The sequence below is a fragment of the Sminthopsis crassicaudata genome, chromosome 3 (genome assembly GCF_048593235.1).
Source record: "Sminthopsis crassicaudata isolate SCR6 chromosome 3, ASM4859323v1, whole genome shotgun sequence".
In the NCBI taxonomy this organism is placed as follows: Eukaryota; Metazoa; Chordata; class Mammalia; order Dasyuromorphia; family Dasyuridae; genus Sminthopsis; species Sminthopsis crassicaudata.
Window position 1 is genome coordinate 302963116 of NC_133619.1, and position 23236 is coordinate 302986351.

A 23236-nucleotide genomic window follows, 5' to 3' on the forward strand; every position below is an offset into this window, starting at 1 on the left:
AAACTTTGAATGGCAAATTATAGTTTTTACTTGTTGCAGTTGAGTATGAAAGTTCAGATCATCCCTTCAGCTGTGAGATCTTCCACACCATCCCCCTTCCCTTCTCTTCCTCCCACTCTGTTCCCTCCACTCCCATAACTGATACATTCACAAACTAGACAAGTCAACTTATAAATTAAAGAACAGGGGCTGATTTGTATTGGAGGATGAATTGTCCTTATGTTAGAACTCCCTACACTGAAATTTGTAGTTAGGTGTAGCGACAAGCAGGAGACTTCTGATACTGATAGTTTCATCTATTTTCTGTTGATTGTTGTTTAATTCTAATTGTAATGCTGGAGAAACTGAGGCAAGATAGAGATTAGAGATTTTTTAATATTTTATTTGGATTTCTGAGAGGGAGAGATTTTCTGGGACCATAAGGATCCATTTTTGGTCCCAGGGCTGAATCAGGCTTTTGTCTCAAAGAATCCAGCAAGCAGCCAAGGTGAAGTTTCCATGAAATATATATACAAGTAGCTCTAAGCTTGGATAGACAAAGGCGGAGGGGGGTGGGGTGAGGGAGAGTGGGGGGGGGTCCAAACTCTGGTGAGTGGGAATTTCCAAGAAGGGGACCACCAATCTAGTTCTGACAAGTTGGGGGGTAGGACTATAAATTCTTGATAACTTAGGAGGAGTTAAGAGCTAGGAAGTCTGAACTCCCCCTTATCTTTGAGTTTATTTAGAGTAATCTTGAGTAACTTAGAGTAGCCAGCTCTAAGTTCTATCAGGCCTAATGATCAAGAGGATTACAACCAGGGGGATTGAGGCAAAACAATTCAAGGAACTGAGGCAGAACAATTTAGGGAAACTGAGTCAGGACAACAAAAGGGAAATGTGACACAACATAATGAGTTTAGTGGGTGACATTTTTAATATACAAATTCTCTGATACTCTTTTTTTTGGGACCTCACATTACTTTTCCATCAACTCATTGCGCTCTAACTGAAGTACCATCTGATGTATCACAGCAATATTATGAGAGAGGCAGAGCGGATTTTATTTACTGTATTTAGTTTGAAGATGAAGAAGCTAAATCCTAGAGAAGTGATCTGATCAATTTTGTAATATTACCTCTTTTTAATCCCATAAGAAAGCAAAAAAAAAAAAAAAAAAAAGCAAACCAAACCTCAAAACAAATTGTTAAAATGATCCACAAAATTAGGAGCTTTGTTTTTTAAAAAAAAAACAAAAAACAAACAAACCAATAACATAGATTAGACCATTAGTTAATTTGATTTTTTTAAAGAATGAAAAACCAGATTGCTGATATCATAAATGAAAAGGGTAAATTCATGAATGAAAAGAAAGTAAAAAAATCATTAGAAATCCTTTTGCTCAATTATTTGTTACAAAATTGATAAATGAAATTAATGACTACCTACAAATATAAAATACTCAGATACACAAAACAAGAGAGAGAAATTTTATTAAACGAATCTCAAAAAAAAAGAAAGAAGAATAAAAAGTCCTAAAGAAACTTTCAAAGGGAAAAACTCTAGGACTGGAAACATTTGCAGGTTATTTTATCAAATATTCATCAACCATAATTCTAATGTTACATATATTATTTATAAAAATGGGGGGAAGATTTTGTCAAACTTATTCTTTAAAACAAGTGTGGTCTTGATACCTAAACCAAGGAGAGAGAAATCAGAGAAAGAAAATACAATATTCAATACAATATTAACAAAGAAGTTGTAGCAATATATTAAAAATATTAAACACTGTGACCCATTTGGATTTATTCCAGGAATGCAAAGTTGGTTTAAAAAAAACTATAAACATGAAAATGAAAGACAAAATGGCCTTGAAGCTAGAAAAATCTGGTTAAGTCATATGTTCTCTTTACTGCTTTGGGTAATTCCTTAAGATTATAAATTGCAGGAAATGCGTTGACTTATATTAGTAGAAGCAATTTCCTTACCTACAATGAAATCAACAGGATTACTTAATACCCAAGTCCATATAAACATCATAGACCATATTAATAATAAAAATAAATTACATGATTATATCAATAGATTCAAGGCTTTTGATATAATGTAATATGTTGATTTATGCTTTAAAAAGCATTAAAAATTGAAATAAAATAACCATTTTAAAACAGTAAATATTATCTGCCTAAAACAAGGAACAAATTATTTGTAACAGAAAAATATTAAAACACATTATAAAAATGAAATTATGGATTTTCTTTCAACAAACACAAATCTTTTTTTCTATCTTTATCTTTTGTCTTATCTTTCATCTTTGTCCCCATTGAAAAAAAAGGAAAACAAAATTCTTATAGCAGATATGCATAGTCAAGTAAAATAAATTCCCATATCAGCCATATCCAAAAGATATTTCTTATTCTACACCCCAACTCCTTCATTTCTTGGTTAGGAAGTCCTTAGCAAGCTGCTTACTTAGTCATTGTGTTGATCAGGGTTCTTAAGTCTTTTAAAGTTATTTAACTTTACAATTATTATTATTATATAAAAACTGTTCTCCCAGCTCTTCTCATTTCACTCTATCAGTTCATACAAGTTTTCACGAGTTTCTACTAGAAGCTTTTCCTGTCAAATCAGAGTAAAGCCATGATTTTTTTATAATTATAATAATTTTTTGACAGTACATATGCATGGGTAATTTTTTTTTACAGCATTATCCCTTGTACTCACTTCTTTTCCGAATTTTCCCCACCCTCCCTCTACCCCCTCCCCTAGATGACAGGCAATCCCATACATGCTAAATGTGTTACAGTATATTCTAGATACAATATATGTGTGTAAAACCGAATTTCTTGTTGCATGGTAAGAATTGGATTCATAAGGTAAAAGTAACCTGGGTAGATAGACAATAGTTCAAACAGTTTATACTCAATTCCCAGTGTTCCTTCTCTGGGTGTAGCTGATTCTGTCCATCATTGATCAATTGGAGTTGAATTAGATCTTCTCTATGTTGAAGATATCCACTTCCATCAGAATACATCTTCATACAGTATCATTGTTGAAGTGTACAATGAATGATGTCTATTATTAACAATATTATTTGGTAAAGTTCTAGAAATGCAAATTATATGAATAAGACAAAAAAAAAAAGAAAATTGAGATAATAAAAATAGATCAGAAGAAACAAAATGATTACTTTTTATAGATGACTTGTTTATTTACTTAGAAAACCATAGAAATTCAACTAAAATTAATTGAAACAATTAATACTTTTAGATAAGTATAGGATATAAAATAAACCCTATCAGCTTTTCTCTATATTACCAGCATAACTCAAAATAAAGATAAAAAAAATCTGTATAATATAGTATAAAATACCTTTGAGTACACATACAAAGATTCTCATGGGAATCATATGAGTTCTAATTATATAATTCTTTTTAATAGAAAATATATATCTAAATTATGAGAGAGATATTAATTTTTCTCCATAGTTGAGGGCATATTAATATAATAAAAATGATAGTATCTAAATTAATTTATAGATTCATTGCTACATCAAACAATCAAAAGGTTATTTTTATAGTAGTAGAAAATATGCCAAAATTCATTTGGAGAAACAAAAGATTAATACTCTTCAGAGGAATAATGAAAAAATGTGAGAAGGAAGTGCCTACCAGTGCCAGATTTCAAGCTATGAGCTGACTATTTGATGACTAAATTTGTAGTCATCAAAACTGTTTGGAACTGCTTAGAAAATAGAGCTTTTTATCAGAGGAATAGGTACACATACTGAAGCAAACAAAATCCATTGGTTCAGAATTAAATAAACCCAAAGATACAAGTCACACACCCCCTTTGATCAAAACTGTTGGAAAGTAGTCCAGAAGTGATCTGGCAGATATTAGTTTTCAATCAACATTTCACATAATATATTAAGATAAGCTCCAAATAGATATATAATCTAGATGCAAAGATCAGATCATAAATAAATTAGAAGATCAAGGAGAAAAAAAAAACACTATTTTTTATATCAGTAAGGAGAGAGAACATAGGATGGAAAAAAGAAAAAAATTGCTTATTAAATGAAAAAAATTAACAACAAAAAGGGACATTTTCATATCTGGCCAAGAAATAGTCTAGTTTTGTGTGACTATACTTCTTGTGAAGAAGGACTTTTTGTGGGAGAGAGTTAGGATGCAGTAAAGGTCAGTGATAGTAATGCTAAAAAAGAAAGGAAGGAAAGAAAGCCTATGGATGAATTATTTTAAAAAACTAGAGAAAAGCTGAAGAAAATTCAGATGGGATACTGGACAGTGTTTGAATTATGTTAAATTTGGAATCTACACTAAATGCCAAAGTGTATATAGTGGAAATTAATAATTCCCTTTTCTGCTTTTTTCTGTGTGGAGAAATATTCAAATTTGTTGCTATTGATCAAATTCATAATCATAAACAAGGATTTTTTTTCAAAAAATATAAAAGCATTCTTGAGTTCTATATGCTTATCAGACTCAATAGCATCCAAGAGGAAAACATCTTTTATTTGCATTCATATAACTGATTGAGTCATCCCTGTTCTTTTATAGCTATCTTAGCTGAAGAAAACAAAACTCTCTGACCCATGCATCTGTAATGTGATTTCACCTTTTCCTCAGTAAAAGTTACCTTAAAGAAAAGTGCCCAGGAAAACAAAGTCAACCTCTATAGGGTTAATTTGGCAGAACAAAACTTATTTAGAGATGTCCAATACCATATTGTAATGATTAATTAACCTCTCAGGTTCCTTTCATATCTAAATCTATGCTTCTATAATGACTGATATTTATATTTGCAAAGTCCTAATGCATATAGGAATGGAGGAATTCCTTCTACCAATGCAGAATCCAACTGTCTTTAACTTAATGGAGCACATAAGTTTGAATCCCAGCTCTTCCATTACTTTTGTACCCCACTGCCTTGAGACTTGGAACCAAATCTTAAATGTGGACCTTAGTAATCATCCATCCAGTGACAAACTCAAATAGAAATGAAGCACACATTCTAAGGGTTCCTATAGGTCACATACTGACTTAGAAAACCACATATTAACATTATCTATGTCCTACTGTACTTTTATTTTGTTAAATATTTCCCAATTAATATTTTATTCTAGATAGCACTCTGAGCTGGTTGTGACTTCAATGACAGAGTCTGCTTATTTGACACTTCTAGTTTAGCATTGTAAAGATGAGGAAACTGTGAGAGACTAAATGCCTTATCCAAAGTCAGCAAGGTATATTCTCTTTCATCTTGGAACATTATTATTTGCTGGATGAAAAAGGAAACGTGGAGTCATCCTCATCATAACTTTGTAATCAAAAGAGCATGGATCCACACTCTTGGTTTTTAGAAATCAATTTAAAAGCTTTTCCTTCCTTTAATGGCAATGAGATGCCTAGAAGGGGAAATGCCAGTGAAGAACTATTGCCTTGTCCATCCCAAAGGGAAGAATTGATAAAGACAAGGTGTAGGACTTATGAATTGGTATCGCTTTATTATAGGCAAGGTCAAAGAAAGGACCTTTAATTTTTGTTTGTTTGTTTGCTCCCATGTAGGCATGACAGCAGAACAGTTTGTTACTGATGGACCCCACCTGAGCTTATACAATTATGAAGAGAAACACTGGAATCAACTCATGAGTTGGCAACACTCAACCATGTATTTCTTCTTTGGACTCTCTGGATTGGTCGACATCTTGTGCTTTACCACCCATGCACTGCCTGTTTCCTTAAGCAAGATGATGCTCTCAAATGCCTTCTTTGTGGAAGGTAAGCCTGAGAGGGTATTTTCCTTCATCCACCACTCATTATTAGGAATTATATACATATACATATGTGTATGTGTATGTGTGTGTGTGTGTATATGTGTGTGTGTGTATAGGTACCCATATGTATATGTGAGTATATACACTTATATGCAATCATACTTTAAAGATGGAAGAGCTCTCCAACTTCTTAATTTTATAGATAAGGAAATACTTTGCCCTCAAGGAGAGTTATAGTTGATTTCTCAGTGCATTCCTCAGTGCAGTCCTATAAGACAGGATGGCATTATTCAGTTCTACCTTTAGAGTTGGAGAGGGACCATATTTTTGTCTAATTCTCTCTTTTTATTTATGAGAAAATTGGCTCAGAGGTTACTTGTCCAAGGGCACATAGGGAGGAAGTAATCAAACCAGGATTTGAACTCATGTGTCCTGATTCCACATTTAACCTTCTTTTAATTGCTATTGGTTCTTAATAATAGCTTTTGATTTTCAAAATATATGCAAAGATAGTTTTCAATATTCACCCCTGAAAAACCTTGTGTTCCAAATTTTTTCCCTTCCTTCCCTTTACCCCTTCCCTAGACCACAAGTAATCCAATATATGTTAAACATGTGCAATTCTTTTTTTTTATTTTATTTATACATTTTGGACATTATATATGCATGAGTAATTTTTTATAACATTATCCCTTGTATTCATTTTTCCAAATTTTCCCCTCCCTCCCTCTACTCCCTCCCCTTGTGACAGGCAATCCCATATATTTTACATGTGTTACAATATAACCTAGATACAATATATGTGTGCAAATACCATTTTCTTGTTGCACGTTAAGTATTAGATTCCGAAGGTGTAAGTAACCTGGGTAGATAGACATTAGTTCTAACAGTTTACATTCACTTCCCAGTGTTCCTTCTCTGGATGTAGTAAACATGTGCAATTCTTCTATACATATTTCCATATTAATTGCTATTGCTTCTTTTTCGTTTTTTATTATTTTTTTGAAGTGCTGATGTTATCTTTTTTGTATCAATTTTTCCTGAAAGGCACATACCTATTCAATCATCCACCGGCAAACATCTATTAAACAACAACTTTGTGCTGTACAAAAAAAGATTAAAAATCAAACTTTTCTAATCCTGGGAGTTTCTGTTATATTAGGGTGAAGAAAACATGTACACATATAAGTGAACAAGAAATATTTATACACTGAACACATTTTGGGCAAGGAGGAGGAGGAGGAGGAATGTAAATGAAGGAAAATTAGGAAAATGCTTCATATACTAGGCAGCCCTTGAGCTTACCCCCTTGGCTGGGAGTTAGGGATTCTAAGAAATCCAGGTTAGGAAGGAGGTTTATACAAGCTTGAAGGGAAGGTGGAGAGCAGGCAGTCTGAACCAAGAATGCTGTATGTGCAATAGAAGTACAGTGTCAGTACCCATAGAACTCCTACTTTCTACAAAGGGGAGAAAAGTGGTTTTTTAAAAAATTACATGTTATCCTACACTACTATTGGAATATTGAAGTTCATCAGCAGATGCCTTTCTCAGTAATGTTTTCATTTACATTATTGCCATTGTTACATTACATTATTGCATTATTCTTTAGACTGCTCTACTTGATGTTCAAAGCCCTTCATAACCCAGCATCCTTCTATCTTTCCAGTCTTCTTACACTTTTTTCCCCAATCATGATCTCTGATCCAGTGGAATTGACCTCTTGGTTGTTTCGATTGCCTTAAATGCTCACTCTCCTCTTTATCTACTAGCTTTCCTGGCTTCCTTTAAGCTAAAATCCCATCTTCTTTAGGAAACCTTCCTCAAGTCCTTTTAATTCCAGTTCCTTCAGTCTGTTTCATTACTTTCTATTTATCCTAAATGGTCAGTTGGTAGTACCAGTGGCTAGAGTAATGAGCCTGGAATTAGAAAGACTCATCTTTGTGAGTTCCAATCCCCCCTCAGGTATTTGCTCCCTGTGTGATTCTGGGCAAGTCACTTAACCCTGCTTACCTCAGTTTCTTTTCTATAAAATGAGCTGAAGAAGGTAAACTGTTTTAGTATTTTTGCCAAGAAAGTCCCACATGGGGTCACAAAGAATTGGACATAACTGATATGACTAGACAACAACAATGTTTATCCTGGATTTAGCTTGCTTTGCATATATTTGTTTGCATGTTTTCTCCCCATCACATTGTAAACTCTTGGAGGGCAGGGACTATCTTTTTTCTATTCTTTTTTTTTATTTTTTTAAATTTTTTTATGAACTCAGTACCACTGTTTTCACTGAATTATGCTACCTTTCAGATTTATGCAAGCCTTCCCAGGTTCTCCTCAATTCATTATTGTCTATGAGACAAAAATATTCCCTTGCATTCATGTCATTTTTTTTTTTGCCATTTCCTTGTTGACATATACTCACTTTATCTCCAATTCTGGATACATTAAAAAACAAACAAAAACACAAAAACCCCACAAAAAACTCAAAGCCAAAACACAAAACCAAAAAATTAAACAAAAATAAAAACACTGAGAATAGTTTTGTACATATAGCATCTTTCTTCTTCCTCCTCTTTTCCCTCCTCTTTCTCCTCTTCTTCCTCCTCTTTTTCTTTTTCCTTCTCCTCTTCCTCTTTTCCCACCTCACTGAAAGTAATGAATCATGCATTTTTTCCATTTCTTTGAGAAACACCTGAAATTAATGTATCTGGAAGGTGGGGAAACTAATCTCATTTACCTTGGAATCTCCCCCAATCACCAAGCTTAGTTCTTTGCATGTGCTTGTGACTGGTTTGCTAACTATAGCACTTTAGTTTTGCCCTGATATTATTATTATTATTATGTCCATTTTTGGAGATGAATATGAAGATGAAAAAGACCTAATCAATAGTTATTACTCATAGCATCAAAGCTACAAGAGACCTTTTACTGGTGTGGGTATCAGTCTCTGTTAGTCTACTGAGCCTTGGAGGTTTTCTTTGATCTTGAATTTTAGAATTATAATTTTCTTCCATTATATAATTGAAAAGGGAAAGAATTTTCTTTTCTAGGTAAGATTTTTTTTTAAAATATAGGGAGTCAGAGTCAGCATTATGTGAAATCAAAGTGTGGTCAATGAACAATTTCTTGATGAGACAACATGGAAAAAAGAAAGAAAAAAAAAGCACCATTAGATTTTAAAAATCCAGTATGAATGATGTAGCAGTGGACTGGAAATATAACACACCAAGGTTGGATGGTGCATATGCGATGTCAAGCCTCAAAAATACTTAGGGATTACCTCTGGCAACTCCTAGTTCAGGTTCAACATATTTCAGGGCTGTTCTGTTTCTGTCATCTGACAATATCCAAAACTGGTTAAATGTGTATAAATTTACATGAGGTTGTGTATGTGTATATGAGAGTATCTGTAAGAGAGAGAAAGATACAGACATACATAATAGTAGCAAGAATGATAATGATGGTAATAATAACTGTCATTTATATTGTACTTTGAGGTCTGCAAAATGCTTTACACATGAGACTTAATTATCACAACAATCCTGTGAGATAAGCTCTCTGTCTCTCTATTTTTCTTTCTTTGTCTCTGTCTCTGTCACACACAACTAACTCCCTTGGTAGTAAAGCATTAACATGAGCTTTGGCTTCAATTCAAATGAGAAACATCTTTTTTTCATCCATCAGGTTTTATCTTTTATTTCCACACGCATGGCCGGGCAATGCTAGACATATACATCCATCAGCTGCTTTTCCTGTCCGTCATTGGTGCAGCAATCTGTATATTCATGGAATTCTTCTTCCGGAGCAACATAGTTCTAGAGCTCCTCCGATCAAGCTTTGTCTTGCTTCAAGGAAGCTGGTTTTGGCAGGTAAGCCAGTGCTTTTATTTACCAGAGGCAGTATTTGCATGTGGAAAAGGACGTCCTTAATGCACAGAGAAACAAACCCCTTGGGGAACCTTGCCAGGTCAAGAAGGAACCGCTTCCTGGGGATTTACAGAATTTCAGTTGGTATGTCCAAAGGGCTATAAAACTGTGCATACTCTTTGAACCAATAATGTCACTACTGGATCTGTGTCCCAAAAAGAGCATAAGAGAGGGAAAAACACCCTCATGTACAAAAATATTTGTAGCATATCTTTTGGTGGCAAGGAATTGGTGAGTGAATGGATATACATCAATTGAGGAATGACTGAATAAGTTAAGCTATTTGAATATAATGGAATGTTATTGTTCTATAAAAATGATGAGCAGGCTGAATTCCGAAAAGCCTGGAAAGACTTACATGAATTGATGCTGAGTGAAGTGAGCAGAACCAAGAGAACTTTGTACTCTGTAACAGCAAGATTATGTGATGAAAAACAGATTAGAGAAAAGAAAAACAGAAAAGGAAAACAAAACAAAGTAAAACATTGTTATATGCCTAGCAAAACATCAGGGAGGATTCAAAAGATATAACGATAAATTATCCATTCAAGAAAGGATATATAATGGTAGAAAAAATTATATTCATGAGCATCCATCTCTTCTTTACTTCTTTATCTCTGCTCTGAACTTTTCTTACTTTATTCTTTTTTTCCCTGTCATTTCCCTCTCCCAAGCAGGCTAGAGTTAAGTACAAATATATTTATATATACATATATAGATACATATACACATATACATACACATACACATTTTACACCCATCCACAGGCCTACACACATATAAAACATATCTATTTATAAACATACATACATAGAATAACATGCATACATATGACTCTATATATGTATATATACATTTACCCATATGTAAATATGTACCTAAAATAATGTTAGTATGACTGACATATAATGTAGATTTCTCTCTGTAATGACAGAGAAACTGAGGGAAGATTAGAGAGTTTTTAATATTTTATTTGAGAGGAAGAGATTGTGCTGGGGGCATGCTGCTACCAGGGCTGATGTCCAAAGCATCCAGCAGCTAATGGGTGCTTCCCATGAAGTATATATGCACGGGGCTCCAAGCTAACAGAGCATAGATTGAGGCAGAGTCAGAGTCAGAGCACTGAGAGCAGGAACAGACTATCAATCCTCTTCTGACGAGGTGGGGGGTAAGACCATAAATTCTTGATGACTTAGGAGGAGTTAGGAGCCAGGAAGTCTGAACTCCCCTTTATCTTGAGTTTACACATTGACAATTTATAACCTTAGAGTAAGTAGCCCTGAATTATATCAATCTTAATAAGCCAGAGGAATGGGGTTTGCAACTAAGGGGATTGAGGCAGAACAATTCAGGGAAACTGAGTCAGGACAATAAAAGGGAACTGAGGCACAACATCTCTTGATTGAATCTTTAAGTTTGACTTTAAGATCAATGATTACTAAATATAATTTTTTTCCTAATAAATTCTTTAAGATCAATGATTACTAAATATATATATTTTTTCTAATAAATTCTACTCCTGATTTCTGTTATGTTTGTGTGTATCTCTTCTTTCCTATCCCTGCTAACTCTTCTGCTTTAATTCTGTTCCTTAACTTGCCTTGCTGTTACTTAACCTTCCCCTACCAGGAATCCCCTCCTTGTCTTCTTCCTCCAATTTCTGCTTCCCCCTCCATCCATCCCTTTTCCCTTATTTATGAATTTTGGGGGGTGCTATATCCTTCATGGTATATATGTAGTATTGCCTATTTAATCTATTCTTGATCTGAGTGGCTTTTCAGAACCATGAGTCCTCTTCCCCCCAATTAGTGCCTCTGTGTCTATTCTTCCTCTTCATCTTATTTGTATAACATGATTCCTTTTTTACTAGGTAGTTTTGCTTTTTAGAGTCAGATCATACTTAACTCTGCCCCAATCTTTCTTTTAAGCTACCTAGTTGTTCCTGTCAATCTTAAACATTTCCATTTCCATGTTAAAAAAACATAATTTGTTTTAAGTTTCTTGAAATTCATATTGGCCCTTATATATTAAATTTTCTATTGAGTTCAAATTTTGTTGAATGTCCTGAAATCTGCAAGTTTATTGGATTCCATTTTTTTTTCATTCAATATTGTGGATAATTTTGTTGGATATAATATTTTTGGTTGCAGGCCTAGTTCTTTTGCTTACTGGTATATATGATTTACAGGTATATATGATGATTACTGCTATATATGATTTAGCTTCTGCTAAATAGTGTATAATTCTAATTGTAGCTCCAGCATATTTGAATTTTTTTTCCTAGTTAATTTCAAAATTTTCTCTTTGATCTGGAAGATTTTAAATTTGGCAATAGTATTCCTATGTGTTTTCCACAAAGGATTTCTTTGAGGTGGTGATTGCTGGATTTTTTCTATTTCTGCTTTTCCCTCATGATCCAGGACAGGTTTTTTGGATTATTTCTTGCATTACTGTGTCAAGGTTCTTTTTTTGGTCACAACTTTCAGACAGTTTATTATTCTTATATTTTCTTTCCTTGATCTGTTCTCCATATCTGTTGTTTTTCTTATAAAATGTTTCACATTCTGTTTTATTTTTTCATTTTTTATAATCTGTTTTGTTATTTGTCTTTTATAGCTTCACTGGCTTTTCCTTGCCCAATTCTAATTTTTAAAGAGTTATTTTCATCTTTAAGACTTTGTATCTCCTTTTCTAGTTGTTAACTCCCCCCCACCCCATAACTTTGTTTTTATTGGATGGTTTTTATTTTTTTATTTCTTTTTAGTTTTTCATTAATGACTCTCATTTGATTTTTATTTTTATTTTTTTTATTATATATATATATATATATATATATATATATATATATATATTTATAATATCCCTTGTATTCATTTTTCCAAATTACCCCCCCTCCCTCTATTCCCTCCCCCTGATGACAGGCAATCCCATACATTTTACATGTGTTACAATATAGTCTAGGTACAATACATGTGTGTGAATATAATTTTCTTGTTGCACAATAAACATTAGAATCCGAAGGTACATGCAACCTGGGCAGACAGATATTAGTGCTAACAATTTACATTCACTTCCCAGTGTTTCTTCTCTGGGTGTAGCTACCTCTGTCCATCATTGATCAACTGGAAGTGAGTTGGATCTTCTTTATGTTGAAGATTTCCACTTCCATCAGAATACATCCTCATACAGTATTGTTGTTGAAGTGTACAGCGATCTTCTGGTTCTGCTCATTTCACTCAGCATCAGTTGATTTAAGTCTCTCCAGGCCTCTCTGTATTCCTCCTGCTGGTCATTTCTTACAGAGCAATAATATTCCATAACCTTCATATACCACAATTTACCCAACCATTCTCCAACTGATGGACATCCATTCATCTTCCAGTTTCTAGCTACTACAAAAAGAGCTGCCACAAACATTTTGGCACATATATGTCTCTTTCCGCTCTTTAGTATTTCTTTGGGATATAATCCCAGTAGTAGCGCTGCTGGGTCAAAGGGTATGCACAGTTTGATAACTTTTTGGGCATAATTCCAGATTGCTCTCCAGAATGGCTGGATTCTTTCGCAACTCCACCAGCAATGTATTAGTGTCCCAATTTCCCCACATCCCCTCCAACATTTATCATTATTTGTACCTGTCATCTTAGCCAATCTGACAGGTGTGTAGTGGTATCTCAGAGTGGTCTTAATTTGCATTTCTCTGATCAGTAGTGATTTGGAACACTCTTTCATGTGAGTGGATATAGTTTCAATTTCTTCCTCTGAGAATTGTCTGTTCATATCCTTTGACCATTTATCAATTGGAGAATGGTTCGGTTTCTTATAAATTATGGTCAGTTCTCTATATATTTTGGAAATGAGACCTTTGTCAGAACCTTTGTTTTTAAAAATATTTTCCCAATTTGTTACTTCCCTTCTAATCTTGTTTGCATTAGTATTATTTGTACAGAAACTTTTTAGTTTGATGTAATCAAAATCTTCTATTTTGTGATCAATAATGATCTCTAGTTCTCCTCTGGTCATAAATTCCTTCCTCCTCCACAAGTCTGAGAGGTAGATTATCCTCTGTTCCTCTAATCTATTTATTATCTCCCTCTTTATGCCTAAATCATGGACCCATTTTGATCTTATCTTGGTATATGGTGTTAAGTGTGGATCCATATCTAATTTCTGCCATACTAATTTCCAGTTTTCCCAACAGTTTTTTCCGAATAATGAATTTTTATCCCTAATGTTGGTATCTTTGGGTTTGTCAAAGATTAGATTGCTATAGATGTACCCTTTTTTGTCCTTTGTATCTAATCTGTTCCACTGATCTACCGGTCTATTTCTTAGCCAATACCAAATGGTTTTGGTGACTGCTGCTATATAATATAGCTTTAGATCAGGTACACTTAGACCACCTTCCTCTGAGTTTTTTTTCATTAGTTCCCTTGCAATTCTTGACCTTTTATTCTTCCATATGAATTTTGTTGTTATTTTTTCTAGGTCATTAAAATAGTTTCTTGGGAGTCTGATTGGTATAGCACTAAATAAATAGATTAGTTTGGGGAGTTCATTTGATTTTTAAATTCTTTTTTGAATTCTATAAATTCTCTCTGGGTAGGGAGCCATTTCACATTACTTTTTTTTTCCCCCCCTGAGGCAATTGGGGTTAAGTGACTTGCCTAGGTCACACAGCTAGGAAGTGTTAAGTATCTGAGATCAAATTTGAACTCAGGTCCTCCTGACTTCAGGGCTGATGCTCTATCCACTGCATCATCTAGCTGCCCTGCCAGTTCATTTTTTTAAAATAAGAAGTATTAGAGTAAACTTCTCTAATTGTGGAGTGGGAGGATAGTGCCTCTAGCTTCATTTCAGCTCTCCCCTCTGTCTTGGGAACCGCAAACAAAGATCTTCCTCCTCCTGCAAATACTTCATTTTCCTTCTGCTTCTACACGCACCAAATGTGCTGATGCCTTCTTGTCCAGGGCCACATCTCAGTAGCACAGCTGGGTCTGACATTTCTAATCAGCAGATTCCCTCAGGTTTCCAAGACCCCTAACTCTGTCGGGAGTCTCATAGAGGTGAAAGTTTCTGTGATTCCTGCTGAGGCTTCAGCCAAACCCAGCTATCCCCGGAGGTTCTCACTTGGTGTTTGTGTGGAGCTAGCCTGAAATTTTTGCACTTTATACTGTTGAATGCCTGGCCTGGAGATTTTCTTGGGAAAGGTTGTGTCTGGAGGACTCTGTTCTGCCCAAAGTCTTTGATTTTCACCAGTTTGCATTCTTCCTGAGGCACAAATTTGTTCTGTTTGTGGGGGAAATATGGAGAGCTTGAAGTTTGCTGCTTTTACTCTGCCATCTTCCTAGAAATCTCCAATCCAAAACAATTCTAATAGACTTGGGGTAGAAAATGCCATCCATACCCAGAATTATGGAGACTGAATGCCGATGGAAGCATACTATTTTCACCTTTTTTTTTTGTTTGTTTGTTTGCATTTTCTTTCTCATGGTTTTTCCCTTTTGTCTGATTTTTCTTTCACAATATGACTGATATGGAAAATGAATTATACATATATAACTTAATTCAGACTGCTTACTGTCTTGGGGAGGAGAAAAAAAATTTGGAACCCAAAATCTTACAAAAGTGAATGTTGAAAACTATCAATATGTGTAATTGGAAAAGTAAAATTCTGTTGAAATTTTAAAAATAAAGTAGTTCCTATTTATAAGGAATCTTACAATCTAATAAAAGGATGAAAAAGTCCAGGTGATTATTTCTTTGTAATCTGAAAACCAATTTAGCTAACTTCAGAAAAGGTTTCTCATCGGACTGATCATTAGGTGACAAACTTTTCAAGTAGACAAACTTTTAAAAAGATTATTGATTTCTGTTGTTTTCATGTCATCTTCGTTTCAGAATACTGTTATTCTGTTATTCAGCGAAAACATTCTTATAACAAATATTTTTAAAAGCAATTGAGTCCTCATTATATAGTGAGGAGAGGTGAGCTCCTCACCTCTGTAAAGAGGTCTCTTGAAGACAATCTACTAAGTTGGAACAGAATTGAGATTTGTATAGAGTAAGTACTCATAATGACAAAATTAGAAACGATATAGATATGTGTATATAATAAAGAACACATTAATGATTAACATACCTACACATAAATACAGGGAGGTGGAAAAATGATACATAAATCTGAACTAATTATGGGAAGGGTTCCTGGAGTACATTCAATTTACAGAAATTACTGATATGGGCAGAAAGATGCTAACAAAAGTCAATTCACTGAAAACTTTATGGTTGAATTTCAGTTTGATGAGTGATAAAATAATAATTTCATAAGTAATAAGCAAGTGTGGGAGACTTTGGGAGCAGGTAGATATTACTGTTAAGTCAACAAGAAGAATGTGACAATTTGGACAGAAAAGTCTGTTATTGAGAGGCGGAGGAAGTAGAGACTGGGAAGAAAAATACTAGAGTTAGAGTTATTCTGAAGAAGAAAATCAGTCATTCAAATCTGTCACTAGTAAGCATTTATTAATTAAAACCAACAAAAAACCATCCCTGCCCTGAAGGAGTTTACATTCTTCTCAGTGGAGAAATGTACATGTATAATTACATATAAATTATATACAAAATAAATATGAGATAATTTTGGGGGGTGTGGGAGGTAGCAATAGAGCTGGACTTTGGAGGAAGTTAGAGAGAAAAAGATAAGAAGGCAGGAATGAATTGCTGTCCCAACTGGATAGTGTAGTAGATAGAGCACCAGTTCTATTTGGGAGATCCTAATTCAAATCAAGCCTCAGACACTTACAAGCTGTGTCACCTTGGGCAAGTAAATTTTAAGTCTTGCCTACCTCAATTTTTTCAACTGTAAAATGGGGATCATAATATCACCTATGTCCCAGAGTTGATATGAAGATCAAATGAAATAATAATTATAAAGCACTTATCATAGAACCAAGTATATGGTAAGCATTATATAAAGGTTAGCTATAATAATTATAGGAGGAGGAGGAAGAGAATTATTATTATTATTATAGGGGTTAGTAATAGCACCTACCTCCCTGTGAGGATCAAATGAAACAATATTTGTAAAGAGTTTAGCATAACACCTCGTACATACTAGGTGCTTAATAAATGCATATTCCCTTCCTTCCTCAGATAATTGAGTGTTGGTGAATTTTTTTCAGCTTAATTGGCAATGTGTCTTCATCAGGAAACAAGTACAGGAAATTTAGAGATGGAATATAATGTAAACAAATGTTGTACCAACTAAATGATTAAGTTTAGAAAAGAGTGAATACTGGACTAATTTAAGGCTTCTGCCAAAAAACAAAGGCAGAGTGAATCCTTTTGATGTTTATTATTAGTAAAAAGTAGTTTGACTTTAGATGCAACAGGAAAAATTTTCAGGCCTATTATGGATGTATTCACTTTTCTTATGCCATTCTTCATTCCTTTAAGTGATTTTTATTAACTTTAAAAGCAAATATTTTTATTGAGCCATAGTCTCATCTTCTTGCCAAAATGGATATAAACACTGTCCTGTTGTTCCTCTGCCCAATCCAAAAGTGTCCTGTAGTCCTGCCCCTCTCAGGCATGTGGTAGAAAAATTTATTGGCTATAAATAGTAATGCCAGTGTATTCTCTATTGGTAGAGGGAGTTTTTTCATCCAGTATTCCCTCTGCCAGTGAAGCCACAGGGCTGCCCTTTCCTCTCCCACATATGGATTACAGAAATTTTGTTTTCCTTAGTAGTAAGAATATAGACATTCTCCATTACAGCATTGGTTCCCTAGAAAGGATGATTATTTTTTCTTTTTTTTTTCTCTTCTCTCCTCTCCTCCCTTCCTTCCTTTCCTTCCTTCCTTCCTTTCTTCTTCCTCCTTCCTTTCTTTTTCTCTCCCTCCCTCTCCTTTTTTCTTTTCTTCCTTTTCTTTTCCTTTTCTCTTTTCTTTTCTTTTCCTTTTCTTTTTTCTTTTCTCTCTCTCTTTCTTTTTTTCTTTCTTTTTCTTTGTCTTATTTTTAGAAGTATCAGCATTTATTACAGTATTTTTGTTACTTGTTATGCTTGTCATATTCTTGTCATACTGTTATGCTTATTAATTGATTAATATGCTTCTTCAGGATAATTCCACTTCTTTCTTCATCCTCTATTCCCTCAATTTTCCCCACATTACAAAAATAGAGACAAATTCTAATAACTTCCTTAGATATATTACATTTCAAGCATATACATTTGAAATGGTCTTTTGGAATAAGACCTCTTGAATCAAAGCAGCAGAGAATATAGTAGAAACATAGCTTATAAATCTTAGAGTGTTATATAAATGCTAGCTATTATTATTCCATTTATAAATAATTGGGAATTGATTTTGGAAAATAGATTTAGGTCTATGTTGTTTCCTTTGGCAGGAAGAATACAATTCAATTGTATTTTCCTAAAGAAAAAAAGAAAGAACTTGCAATCTGCTTTCTTATAGAGAGCATGTCATTTGAATTTTGTAGAATGGCACAGGGACAAAGATGTCAAGATACTTGCTAATCTGTACCTTATCTTTGATTATAATGACTTTGCCTCCTACAGTTCCATGATTTTAAACTTATGGACATCTTTAAAATAAAGAGAAAAGAAAAGGGAGTTCTTTTAGCTTTTTTATTGTAGCTTTGTATTAGTACTGCCAATGGGAAGGAAATATCTACAAGACCATCGGTTCTATTAGCAGACTTAGAAAAGAACAGGTGAATCATATCTTCCTTTGACATATAAAGGATGCATTTAATTTAATTCAGTGAACATTGACCATCCACGTGCCAAAATGGAATTACAAAGATGAAAATGAAAAAGCTCCTCCCTCAAAAGAGTATTAAGATTATATTTGTTGAAGAGTCCCTATTTTCTGAAACTCTGCTGTTAGACCAAAGAGGAAATCTGAGATTGTTTTCAAGCATTAATGTTGTAACTTTTAATATTTTCTTTTCCTCTACAAATGTCTAGACTGGTTTCCTTTTTTACCTGATGACCAGAACAAATAATAACTTTGAAATATTTGAGGTCTTAAAAAATGCATTGCATAACCAGAACTAAAGGAAGCATGCACATTATCAGAAAAAGAAGGCCTCAGCTGCAGCTTTTCTGAAAATCCACCTATGAAAAAAATGTTCAGTTCCTGAAAATTTATTGTTGCTTAGTTGGTACACTTCCTCTTGAAGTATATGAATACTCTGTACCAGAAGCTTTATCTTTATTATGTGCTTGCCTTAGCATCTCTATTTTTCAAGATTCTTTTTAAGATACCTCAGTGTCTAGGGAGTTCATGGCTGTACTTGCAATCTTTACAGACAGTGGTACATTCACACACATAGGATTCAGAGGTTTAGAGATTATCTAGACCAGATGTTCTTAACCTTTTTGCATGTCCCAATTCCCTGCCTCTCCTGAATCATCCCATCTACCTCTGCTCTTACTGTAAAGGTATAGTGATGGTCAGTGATCCTTTTTTCACAATAGAGTTTTAAAATCAAGTAAATATATATTATATGTATATAGGACCTCAAAGAGATTTATGAATCAGGAGCCTGGGCCTCTGGGCAGAGGTATTTTGTCTGTGTATGTTTATGTGTTTGTGTGTGTGTGTGTGTGTGTGTGTGTGAGAGAGAGAGAGAGAGAGAGAGAGAGAGAGAGAGAGAGAGAGAGAGAGAGAGAGAGAGAGAGAGAAAGAGAGAGAGAAAAAGAGAGAGAGAGAGAGAGAGAGAGAGAGAGAGAGAGAGAGAGAGAGAGAGAGAGAGAGAGAGAGAGAGAGAGATTGGGGGAAGGTGGAGAGAGATTGACAGGAGGTGAAGATTTTCTATGAGCTCTTCCTTCTCCTTTCTTCTTCCTACCATTTGATCATATCCATTACCCTCCACAAAATACTCCAATAGGTCTCCATCATACATTATATATAAGTGGATAGGTCTGGGAAAGAAGTTGGTGGCAGACTGATGTCTATCTGATTTTCTTTATAAATAAACCTGAGATGCTATATCATGTCCCTTCTTGTTGTCCTCCTTCCTCCTTTCATAGAAGGTAGTATTAGGAGGCAGATTCTCATTTTTCAGATACCAAAGACTAAAAAGTTGGTGCTTTTGAAATGGGAGATATAGATTATTGTCCATCAGATGACTTTTCTTTTTTAAAATTTTATTCATTTTCAATTATTGAATATTTATTTATTTCCCTTTCATTTTTCCCTTAACCAATGAATTAAAAAAGGAGAGAAAGGAAAAGGAATACATAACCTTTTCATCATATAGGCATATTCAGGTGAAACAAATTCCCACACTGGTCACATTCAAAAAAGTGTTTTTCATTCTGCTTATTAGTTCATCATCTCTCTGTCATAGAAACTGTGTTCTTTACCATCAGTCCTCTGAAATCAGATTTCCCAACTTCTTATATGGAGTCATGGGAATTGAAATCACTTGCCTTATGTGATTTCCTATTAAGAGACTTCCGTCTCTTTTTAAATGATGGGTGTGTTGAATCATGGGATTGAAGCCTTCCAGCTGTTCTGCTTGGTGGTACAGGTTGATGTATTGCCTCATCAGAGTTGAGTTTCTCTGCCTTTCCTAAGCAGATACTTGATGTCATCTCTGTTACTAATTGGAATTAGAAGGATGAGGCCCTTAGATCTCTGTTAACTCCCTACCTCTGACACAAAGGTCTTTTCCTTCCTAGAATTATTGAGAAACACAGTCAATGGGCATAATGTCCTCTGTAAAACTAGAAAATATTTCTGATATTTTATTCCTTTTTAAAAACGTGGTTTCTATATTATCAATTTACAAATTAAAAACTTAAATAATTTACTGATTATTTTATCTCCATGATCCCAAATAACTGTATAGTTGAGGGTTTTTTGTTTGTTTTTGGTTTTTCCCCCACTAAAGTAGAAAAAAGGCCAAAGGCTAACAGTATGACTATGTCTATTAAAAGGTCTCTGTTGTTCACCATAATTGTCACCCTCTCAGAACTGCCATACATAAACAATCTTTGAGACTGCAATCTTAAATTCTACTTACAGTTCTAAGCTCTTATGTGTGTGTATGGGGCAATTAGGATTAAGTGACTTGCTCAGGGTCACACAGCTAGTAAGTGTTAAGTATCTGAGGCTGGATTTGAACTTAGCCCTCCTGACTGGAAGGCTGGCACTCTATTCCTTGCATCATCCAGCTGCCTTACTGAGCTCTTTGGATGTCCATGTTTTCAGGTAAGTCACTGAGAAAATTGTTTAGGTAATACAAGGGAGAGCACCCTATACTCTGACTTAACCATCTTAATTAGAATTTTTGGAGAACAACTGGATGAATGAATGTAGGTAAAGAGAGCACAAATAATGGGCGCAACAGCTAACAATGTAAATGGAAACAATGACAGCAAAACTAAATTTAGTGCTATGCAGTTATAAGGACTAAGAAAGGTGGTCACAGAGAAGAGATGAGGAAAAAAGAACCTTCCTTCCTCCTTGGCAGTAATGGGTAAAGAATGCTGCATCTCCTGTCAAACTTGATCTAACAATTTAGGGGTGTTTCCTGAACTTCTCTTTTTCTCTTTCTTATTTATTCCTTGTGACATGGAATGGCTCTCTGGGTTCAGGAGGGTGGAAGGACAAGTTAGAAAAAAGGTGACATAAGCATTGATTTAAAAATTTTAAAAAATAAAGTTAAAAAAGAATAAAGGGCAAAAAAGCTCAAGTAAAGATCTGATCAGTACTCTAGGGGGGTTGCTCATTAATTATCTAGACAATGATTTTTCATGGCTGTTTATTTTTAGATCATCCAGTTTAACCCCTTCTTTTTGTTGAAGAGGATGGCTTCCTCCTTAAGAGTCCCTGGGCTCACTCTTCTCTCCATTCATTATTTCCCTTAGAAACCTCACCTGTAGTTTAGCTTGTCTGTGTGACTGAAACCCCAAATTCCCAGGTCCATCCATGCCTGTCTTCCTTCAAGTTGGTCTTGCATTTTCAGCTCTCGATAAGCCATCTTCATTTGATTTTTTTTCCCACTTTCAACTCAGACTCAGTTCAGGATCCTAGGAATATAGATCTCTTTTATGGAAGAGACATCAAAGACCATCTATATTCTCCTCTAATTTTATAGAGAAGGAAATTGAGATCTAGGGGAGTTAAATGATTATCCAGTGTCACACATCCAAGGCTTCAAGGATGTGCTTTGATTGGGTCCTTCTATTCCAGGGTAAGAGTTCTTTTTCCTCCATCATGGCTGTCTATATCACATTGTGTAAAAATGAACTTATTTCCTCCCTCAGTTGGCTCACCTTGCTAATTTCCTGTTATTTGTTAAGTAGACTTAAACTTTAAAGTCATCCTTGATTCTTCCTCCATTTTTCCTATTACAATTTCCTCAGGAGGATTTCCCAAGAGAATGAGACAAACCAGTAATATATTAAACACTAGGCTTTTATTAAACTCATTGCTATAATTTTTTTAGTTTATTTTTATAATTTACTTAGAAAAAAATAGAAAAGATATTCAGAATCATGCCTGGAAACAAATGAGATATTAAAAAAAGATTTTGTCAGATTTGTAGCCACTTTTTGTAAGATGAAATAGAAGTAACAAAACCTCACATTCAGGAACAGATTAATCATCATTCTATTCCTGATTAAGAATGTTTCAGTAAATAATCTGAGTGTTTAAAAATAAGAAAATACATTTTTGAGCTTTCTTTTTTCTTATTTTTAAAATTACTAAAATTTTATGATAATATTTTAAAGTTTCCTTCCAAACCTTTAACTTTCCTGTTACTTGACTGGAATCAGGGAAAACTGAATTCAAATGCAATCTCAGAAACTTCCTAGCTCTGTGACCATCACATAATCACTCTGCCTCAGTCTCCTCAGCTGTAAAATAGAGATAATAATGGTACTTATTTCCCAAGGTTATTGCGAGATCAAATGCAATCATATTTGTAAAGCATGGAGCACCTTGTGCCTGGCATATAGGAAGCACTTGATAAATGCTTGTTTCCTTCCTTTCTCATTTATATAGCTATCACCTAATAAAGGTCCTTATTACTCCTCACTTGGACTATTATAGCAGCCTTCTCTCTCTGCCTTAATTCTCTACCTGCTCCAAACCTTCCTCTACTCTGCTGCCAAAATGATTTTCCTAAAGCACAGATCTGATTAGTTATTGTTGTTCAGTTATTATCAGTCTTGTCTGATTTTCTATATCTCCATTTTCTTAGCAACTAGAGGAGTTTGCCATCAGATGAGGAAACTTGAGTTATTAGGGATTAAGGGTCACACAGGATTATACTGCTAGTAAGTATCTGAGGCTGGATTTGAATTTGGGATTTCCTGATTGCAGGCTCAATGCTCTATCCACTGTGTCACCTACCTACCCCCAACTATGTTACTCCTTTCCAAAACAACTCTAGTAGCTCCTTAATATATACAGAATAAAATATCTAGTCTTCCATTTGGCATTTCAAGTCCTTCTTAATCTAGTTACTTACTACTTTTCCAGGCTTA

At 34.4% G+C, this 23236-nt stretch overlaps 1 protein-coding gene across 5 annotated transcripts in view; it reads left to right on the forward strand.

The window, feature by feature from the left end:
• TMEM45A (transmembrane protein 45A) overlaps positions 1–23236 on the forward strand; it is an 82912-nt gene that overhangs the window by 55027 nt on the left and 4649 nt on the right. For all 5 annotated transcript variants that reach the window (XM_074301018.1, XM_074301015.1, XM_074301020.1 and 2 more), the window contains 2 exons: positions 5574–5786; positions 9464–9648. In XM_074301018.1, the coding sequence (XP_074157119.1) occupies positions 5574–5786; positions 9464–9648 (398 nt within the window). The remainder of the gene's footprint in view (positions 1–5573; positions 5787–9463; positions 9649–23236) is intronic.